The 8,611-nt window shown below is 57.6% G+C and overlaps 1 protein-coding gene across 4 annotated transcripts; it reads right to left on the minus strand.

Annotated features, from left to right (window-relative positions):
- Nucleotides 1-329: 329 nt before the first annotated feature.
- On the minus strand, nucleotides 330-8,256 carry RPS6KL1 (ribosomal protein S6 kinase like 1). 4 transcript variants are annotated; one of them, XM_065840211.2, is made up of 10 exons: nucleotides 7,926-8,248; nucleotides 7,367-7,491; nucleotides 6,444-6,536; nucleotides 5,586-5,633; nucleotides 4,753-4,885; nucleotides 2,459-3,328; nucleotides 1,560-1,649; nucleotides 1,322-1,404; nucleotides 1,102-1,197; nucleotides 780-1,015 (listed from the first exon to the last, which is right to left on the minus strand). In XM_065840211.2, exons 1-10 carry the CDS (start codon nucleotides 8,161-8,163, stop codon nucleotides 905-907), a joined length of 1,887 nt encoding a protein of 628 aa, XP_065696283.1. In that variant the 5' UTR covers nucleotides 8,164-8,248; the 3' UTR covers nucleotides 780-904. The 4 variants fall into 4 exon arrangements, with proteins under 4 accessions (XP_071665540.1, XP_065696282.1, XP_071665539.1 ...); XM_071809439.1 differs by having other exon boundaries at nucleotides 330-1,015; nucleotides 1,102-1,404; nucleotides 7,926-8,256; XM_065840210.2 differs by lacking the exon at nucleotides 1,322-1,404 and having other exon boundaries at nucleotides 330-1,015; nucleotides 7,926-8,244.
- Between the last annotated feature and the right edge of the window lie 355 nt (nucleotides 8,257-8,611).

Genomic DNA, 8,611 nt, shown 5'->3' on the forward strand with positions numbered 1-8,611 from the left:
CACAGTAACAAGGGCAGTGGGGCTGCTGCAATGCCAGCAGCAAGGAGCATCCAGGCACAGGAGGCTGGAGCCAGAACGGGTAACAACAACAAAAGTCAAGGCTGGAAGAAAACACAGGAACTCTGTGCACTTCCCTGCCTCTGAGCTGCAGCTGTGGGGCTTATGGGGCCGTGAGGCCCTCAGTGCCGTTTTCTGGGTTTTGGCTGCAACATGCTGACAGCTGCTGGGTGATGCCAATCCAGGGCTCCCAGGCAGGTTTGAGAGAGATCTGGGCCCCCTCCTCCCCCGTCTGCCCAGGCCTCCCAGGTCCAGCTCAGACAAAAGGACAGTTCTGTAATTGATAATGAGTGTTTATTCTCTTCAGAGAGCCAGGGGGAGAAGAGCAGAGGGCTCCCTCCCCTCTCACCCCACAGCCGGCATTACCCACACCCACATGCAGCCAGGGAGGGGTACAGACCCTGGCTCTCAGGAACCAGCCAGCCAGGCCCTGGGGGGATGCACTTGGAAGCCACAAAAAATAACTGTGTGTGGGGTCACAGTCGTAGCAGCAGAGGTAAAAACCACAAGGAGGGAGTCCCAGGACATGGTGCCAAGCTGAGCAAGGGATATCCAGAGGGGAGCATGGCCTCTCACCAGGTGTGGGCACCTGGGCTCCCTTTCCCACCAGGGAGGACCAAAGGGAGAGAAGACAGCCTGGCCCAGACTGCAGCTGCCTCTTTTAGAGACACCAACACACACAAGCAGGAATAGACAAACATGTAAGGCTGCAAAACCTCATGTGTACCCCACCCCAGGGCAGTCCCTGCAGGCAAATCTCCCACAAGCAGAGCTGCAAGTGCCACCTGCAGGCACAAGTGACAGGGACAGCGGCTCTGGCCCAGCTCCCTGGGGAAGGACAGCCAGCCTAGCCCACCAGCTTGTTCCATGGCATGTTGCTGAAGAAGGAGTGGGACTTCAGTTTTGCTATGCCACCTCCTCCAGAGCCCAAACGCCGCTTCGGGTTGTATTGTAGGAGCTGCAGAGAAAGGGGATGGGGAGATGGGGACACTGGACAAGCTACCCAGACTGGACCTTCTAGCCTCATCCCCCCAAAGCCCTCACCTTGGTGAGCAGTGATGTTGCAGCCAGGCTGAGACCCTCTGGCAGATGCAGCTGGGTGTGAGGGTGAATCCCTGAAGGGTGGTTTTGGGACAGCGGCTGCAGGAGGCAGAGGGTGCTGGTGAGTGGAGGGCAAGGCCGCCTTGCAGCCATGCATGCCAAAGAGCTCGTGTGCTACCATCTCCTCCTCCCCGCCTCCTTGTAGAGCTGCCCTAGCTCTTACCACTCCTGTCAGCAACTCATACAAGAGAGAGCCAAAGCTCCACCAGTCAGCTGCTTCGGTGGGTTCCGCAATCCCCCCCACTTCTGCAGAAGAGCAAGAGAGGGGTCAGAGCTGGAGGCAGGGAGCAGCAATGGCTGTGTCCTGCCAGGCACATCTCGCTGCCTGCGGAAGCCCCCTCTGCCCTGTCTGGCAGCACTGGGCCAAAGGGTAGGGGAAGGCAGGGGGATGCGTCCCTTACCTGGGGCACTGTACAGCTCCTCCCGTGCCTGGCTGCAGCACTGGGGCTCCACCTCTGTCCACTGGCCAAAGAAGGTGAGACGGATGTGACCTGCAGAGCAGCACAGAGCCAAAAGCAGGGAGGTCAGGACGAAGCTAGGGACTTTGGGCAAAGCAAAGCCATATCCCTGCAACTGGGAACAGCCAGGGCGCTGGGTCTCTGCCATGCCCTGAACGCAGAGGCACTGTGTATCCCCCGGCAGCGTGCATCCCCAGCCTCCCAGTGCTTGCCCCAGATGCCCAGCAGGCCTGCGCAGCTGGTGGGCTCCAAGCTTGTGGACCTCAGGGCAGGCTGTAGTGAGGAAAGAAGCAGCACCCCAGGCAGGAATGTTAGTTTTCCCCTTGCAAAGCTCTCTGCATTTCTCTTTTCCTAAGCAATTCGTACCTCTCCAGCTTGTCCCAGCTGTTGCCAGCTGAGCAGGGACACGTGCTCAGCTTGTACTGACAGTGGTACCCATGGCTTCAAGGGATGGGCAGGCTCCAGAATACACCAGTAAGCAGTAACTAGAAGCAGGGGAAAGCTGCAATCCCACTAACCTCAGGCACAGTAGAGCTGGTCTCAGCTTTCCCGTGCTGGGATTTCCCAGGCAGCCAGCCACAACATGGGAGCAGGGACAAGGCATTCCTGTGGCTGCAGCCCCTGGCTCTCCCACTACAGAGCCATCTCCTGTAATAACCACTTGGAAATCCCAACTGAAACCACATTTCCAGGTTCAGAAGCATCCAACCCCCCCCGACTCCCACCCTTCCGCAAAATAAACTGAAGAAAGTCCTTGTCCCTGGAAATGGGGCAAACAGCAGTCTCCCAGTCAAGACACCAACCTCCTTCTCCTTGGGGTAGCAACCTGGGGCACTACCTACCAGCTGCATCAAGCAGCAGGTTCCTGGGGTTGAGGTCCCGGCACAACACACCCTGCTGGTGAAGTCCCTCTAAGGCCAAGAGGATTTCTGCTGCCCACAGCTGCACCTGCTCCTCCTTCACAGCCCACGCTCTCCAGCCGTGCCCCTGGGCAGCCAGAGATGGGCACTGTCCTGAGCATGGCTGCTCCCGCACCGCTGGGTCAGGACCACAGGGCTTGCCAGAGCTGGATGGGGCAACTCCCGCATGAAGCTGCCTCTGACCTGAGGAGGTCAGGAGAGGCCGAGCCCAGGGGACCTCAGACACTTGCTGAGATAGCAGGTCCCCTGCCCCTGGCTGGCTCCTTCTCACAGTCTTTGTTACAGGGCCAGGTGTCTGGGGAAGCCTTTCACCGGCACATGGCCCAGGGTCTGGGTGGAAGGCTGCTCTCTCCGATACGTAGCCCATGCCACTGGTTAGAGCATCCCAGGGGTAGATGACCAGGTCCTGGTTGATAAGGTGGCCAGGACCTTTGGCTGGTGCTGCTGGAACATGGTCCACGACACCAGACTTAGCCTGGGTCATGCTCAGATCCTGCCCTCCGGGTGCAGCCTTTGTGCCAACCGCAGGAGCCAGGCGAAGCCGGCAGTGGCTCTCCAAGCCAGGGTCTGTGGGGTTAGGAGACTGCTCCGAAGGGGGCAAAGCATCGGTGCTTCCCAATACTTGGTGGGTCACAGAGCCTGTCCGAGCAGAGAAGATGGAGAGCTGGCTGCTGCCCTGGGAGATTCCCATATCATCCTCTATGCCACGGTCTTGGGCTTGGGTGGTGGTTGAATCGGCAGAGCCCTGCTGGACACAGTACTTCGAGCGGAGGTGAGACCACAGCATCTCCCCTGGAAAGTGGAGAGGAGGACAAGTGATGGGGCAGAAAGCATCCCCAGTTCCTTGCTATAGACACAGCCCATTTCAGCACAGACCAAGGCCTGCATGCTGGGGATGTGACCAAGTATCCATCTGCCCAGGAAAGCCCAAGTCTGTGCAGAATAATACTCCCCAGCCCCACAAGCACATTGTAGTCAATGCCACACCTGCCCTGGGGTCTGGCACACCAAAGGCTCATTTCCCACTCTTTAAGCAGCCCCTTCCACACCATTGGACTCAATGATCTTGAGGGTCTCTTCCAACCAAAACTATTTTATGATTTTATCCCTCGATCTTAGCTCTGCCACTTCCATGTCACATGTCTGCCACATCTTCACGCATGACCCTGATCCCACCACCATCCCCACTTTCCCCTGAAAGCCTTCCCTCCCTCCATGACAGTGACACTAGAGAGCTCCCACAGCATGGCACAGCCTGTGGGTCAGCAGTGAGCCCTGGAGCCCACAGCACTCTGCCAGGGCTTCCCAGCCTCACCCCATTCAGCTGCTGTCTGCCTTCTGCACATTCATCCTACAGGGACACATCAGGAGCTGAGTCTATTCTCCAACACACATCGGCCTTCACTTGTCATCACCAGACTCCACCTGCTGCTCCCCACACATCCACGCAACCCGTAGAGAGCAAATAAATTTCTTGGGACAAGCCTCTACCTTGTGACACTCCTTCAGCGGGATCTGGAACAAGCCCCAAGCTTGCCTCCTTGTACCCGAACCCCAATGTGCTCCCTGCCCTTTATGCCCCGATTCTCTGTCCCCTCTCTTTGGTCTGATCTCAGCGTGGCCTCTTCTTTTGTAATCAAAAAATGTTTTATCAAAAGATTGTTTTGTTCTACAACACTCAGGGGAACTACCTCACTTGGTTCAACTTCTCCATCACTTTACTGGGATTTCCCAGGCAGCCAGCCACGACATGGGATCAGGGACAAGGCATTCCTGTGGCTGCAGCCCCTGACAAACAATGTCAGTAAAATGAAGCACTTTTTTCTTTTCAAGACACTGGACTGCACCAGCCTCTTTACCGCAAGGCATGACCATTCCCTCCCACAGGACTCAGTGGTCCCTAAGGTTAGTTTCCATATAACACCCCTCCACACAAAACCTCTTTCTCCTTGTAGGTCTCCACAGGCCCATTTCTAGGTTACTTCCCCAGTCAGCTCTTACCAAACCTCCAGAACCCCCAATACAGCTGAGCAGCTCCTTCCACAAAGTCTCCAAGCCCTGGCACCCATCACCCTTCTATGAAGACAGCTTGTGCTGTTACAATAAAAACCACTCCCAACCCAGCAACAGAAACATATTTGAGGCTTTAAAGAATGGGAGGCTGGGGAGAGGAGCAGGATGCTCCACAGCTAGGAGGGAGTGCTTTCCCTACTCACCCTGCACGTGCTCCAGGTGGAGGAAGATGGAGTCCTCACTCACATAGTAGCACAGCAGCTTGACCATGAAGGGCACCCCATGAGGGATGATGGTCTGTCGCTCACGGGTCTCAACATGGGATTTGGGGAGGCTCTGAGGAGGTACAGGTAGATGGTAACACAGTAGAGGCTTGGACTCTCTGCAACCTGGCAGGGCAGCAGGCCAGCCAGAAAGGCAGTGAGCCATCTGCTAAGCCCCACAGCTGCCCCCTGCGTCACCTGTCAGCCCCCAGCACCCAGCTGTGACAAGACAGAGCATTCCACACCCACAGCTCCACACCCACACTGCGGGACCCAGTGGACACCGATGGTCCAGAGCAGAGGCTTCTCCTGCAGTTGCCCCAACTTCCTCAGGTGGGAACCCGTCATCCCAGCCCTCTCTCCTCTCCCACCTGGGGATGCTTCCTGACACTTCTCCTTGTCCTGCCAGAGCCTTCTTGTCCAATTATTAAACTCCTTTATTTTTAGTTCCAAGGGCATTGGAAAATGCCCTAGGACTAGTACTGACCACCGCTCACGCACCACTTGTGTCAAGGGCTGACCCAGATTAACACAGGCCTAAGGCTCGGCTGGCAGCATTACAAGGCAGAGGCACACATGGTCAAGGAGAATCACTTCCCTTCCAATCACAGGTGGCTGAGGCAGCCAAAAGAAGCTTTATGAACAATGAAGTTCCTCTAACACTTCTGTGATCTGCTATTTTTTGGTCCTCTCACCTGCCCCAGCCATCTGCTTGAACAAGGAGGCTCTGGCATGACAGGGAGAAGCAGGCAGATGAAACCAAAAGCACCCACCTTCAGTATAAAGGTCCCACCAGTGGCCGGATCCTGGATGATCTGCACCTGGGAGCAGCATATGTATATAAAGTACTGGTCAGAAATGGTGACTGCTCCCACCTCAGCACACAGCCCACAGGAATGACCCAGGGGACTCAGGTCTGGAACTGAAACAAACTCCCACACAGCTAGAGGAATTTGGTGGTGCTCAAACCCCTACTCTTGGAACATAAAAAGCAGGTTGACAGCCATGCAGCCAGGGAATAGAAAGTTAATTAAATCAAAAGGTGACTCCTACACCGTTTCTGCTTCCCTCACAAAGAAAGGCTTCACACGGCTCCTCCTGGTCTCTGTGGGGTGCACTAGCCTGCCCACCTGGGCCTAGGCAGGACAGGAGGAGTGCACTAGTCCTGACAAACTGAGATGTGTGAATGGCAGAGCAGCATGCCAGTGCATCTATGGAGACAGAAAGCCTGGCATCCTCGCTCCAAGATCATGAACTACTCATTAGTTTATTCATGCAGATAACTTGTCTTCTGCTGATGTCTAGATGACCTATAGGAGCCCACCATTGCGGTATCTAGGCATCAAGAACAAATCCATGCACGGCAAAGAACTGGAGGCACCAGCATCCTCATAAATATCTTGGGAGCTCTCGTAAACAAAAGTGATGGCGACATTAAAAGATTTCACAACTAACTCCTAAAGGGTCTTGAATCATCACCTGTGAATTTTCCTTGGTGAGAATGGTATCGATGGATACTCTCCCATCCTTGGTGGGCATGCACCCCCAACCCAGCTGTGAGGACCCTCCAGCTTACACTCCCTTTGGTCCAGCCCCAACCTCACCTCCCAAGTCCCAGGTTGAGTCATTACCTTATCGATAACTCCCACAACCTTACAGCGTCTCAGATTCTCCACTGCCGAGCTCAGTGTCCTGATGGGCCGGAAGCGCAGGCTGCTGTAGCCCTGCAAGGTGGTAAGAGAACAAGATGAGGAACCTAGAGATGCTACCGTCCATCAAAGCAGGTGGGAGAAGTCTTCACATTTTCCAGAGGTGGCAGCAATACTGCTGGGCCAGTCAACATCCAGAGACAATGCTCCAATGGCCACAGTTGATTCCTAACATCAGTAAGATCATTTTTTTTGCTTGCACTTCAGTTTCTGAAGTTTTCAGGGAACGCGTGCACCTGCAGCAGAGGTAAAATCACTCCAAAGTTTGTACCTGGACCTGGACTGCTTCAACACTAAGGGGATCTGTATGGAAGGTAGTTGCCTGCCTCTCCCCATCCTTCTCACCAGGCCCCAACCCTGCCCTGCCTCATTCCTTTCCTCCTTCATTAAACACCTCCTTCTTACAACGCAGCAAGCAACCATTGCCTCTGTCTTCCATCCAGATGGGAACAATGACAGGGAAGATGACACTTTTAATATCTGACAAGGTGGTTCCCCCCAGTGGCTTCAGTCCCACAAAAAATGGGCATTTTCACTATGGTGGCAGCAAGCTAAACATATGTACTTCGGGGGGGTTCTGGGGAGCACCACAGGCAAGCTGGGCTGCCTCAGCTCCGCAATTCAGGCAGGGTGAGGGGCTGCCAGCCCCCTTGCAGGCACCATCATGCCAGGACACTCTGCAGCTGATGTGTCTGCCATTTTCTCTCCACCACCTTACCGTGGCATCTGGCAGAGGCAGCCAAGGAGGCTCACCAGGGCTGCTTTATGTGTCTCCCCCCCCCAGGTTTCCCAGTGCCACAGATCTGTTGCCATCCCACCCATGCCACCCAACGCCAGCCCCTCACCGTGGCGGTGGGGTTGCCACCCCCCGCAGCCCGCTGGAGGTGGCAGTTGAAGATCTCCTCCGCACGCCTCAGATACTGCGTGATCTTCCGCTTCACGGCCTCGCGACGCTCCTTGTTGGGGTCAACTGCGGTCAGCACAGAGGGCAGCCATGAGGGGCCTGCCACGTTCCCCAGAGGGATGCCCCAGCCCTCTCACTGCTCTCCCCAGATAGATGCCCTGGTCCCCTCACCCTTCTCCCAGCAGGGATGCACTGGCCCCCTGGTTGCAGTGCCTGGAGGGATGCGCTGGTCCCCTCGATGCTCTCCCCAGAGGGTTGCCTTGGTCCATCCACCCACACTCCCTGGAGAGATTCCCCTGTCCCCTGGCCGCAGTTCGCAGAGGGATGCGCCAATACTATCACAACACTCCCCAGAGGGATGCTCTGGCCCCCTCACCCTTCTCCCAGTAGGGATGCCCGGGTCCCCCTGCTGCTGTCCCCAGAGGGATGCCCCGGTCACCCCAACCACGCTTCCCGCAGGGACACCCCGGTCCCCCGGCCCGCGGGGAGGCCCCACGCACCCTGCACGCCACGGAGCAGCACATCCACGCCGTTCTGGTAGTGGTTGAAGGCCTCCTCGTAGTCCTCGCTGACGTCCCGCTCCAGCGCCAGCCGCAGCTGCCGCGCCGCCTCCACCAGGTAGTCCCGCCGCCCGCCGCCCTCCGGGCCCGCCGGGGAGACGCGGCTCCGCAGCTGCCCCAGGTAGACACGGGCCTGCGCCAGCGTCCGGGAGCAGGGCTCGGCCTCCGGCCGGCTCATCGCCCCGCGCCGCCGCCCTGCGCCGCCGGGAGCGGGGCCGCACGGGTGAGCGCACCTCACGGCCCGGCCCTCTCGCCGGCCGGTGACCGGCACCGCCCCCCGCCCCGCCCCGCCCCGCCCCTCGCCGGGCCCCGCGGGCGCGCACCCGGGCCGGTGTTACCGGCAGCGTCCTCCGGCGCCGCCAGATGCGGCGGGCGGGGCGGGGCCGCGGGGCTACCGGGGCGGCGCTGATTGGCCGGGGATGAGATCATCATCATCCCCCCTCCCGCGGGATATGCGCCGGGTCTCTGGGGTCCCGGCCGGGGACCCGCTGCCGTCGCTCTGCCCCCTGGCAGGTCCCTTCTCGCTGTATTAACGCGCTGAGCGCCATTGCTCTGCTTGCTTTCTTGTCATCGTTAGTCACCGTTAACTGCCCTTAATTAATAAAGCTCCCGTTCATTAAGTACTG

This window comes from Patagioenas fasciata, chromosome 5, assembly GCF_037038585.1.
Source record: "Patagioenas fasciata isolate bPatFas1 chromosome 5, bPatFas1.hap1, whole genome shotgun sequence".
Classification (NCBI taxonomy): domain Eukaryota; kingdom Metazoa; phylum Chordata; class Aves; order Columbiformes; family Columbidae; genus Patagioenas; species Patagioenas fasciata.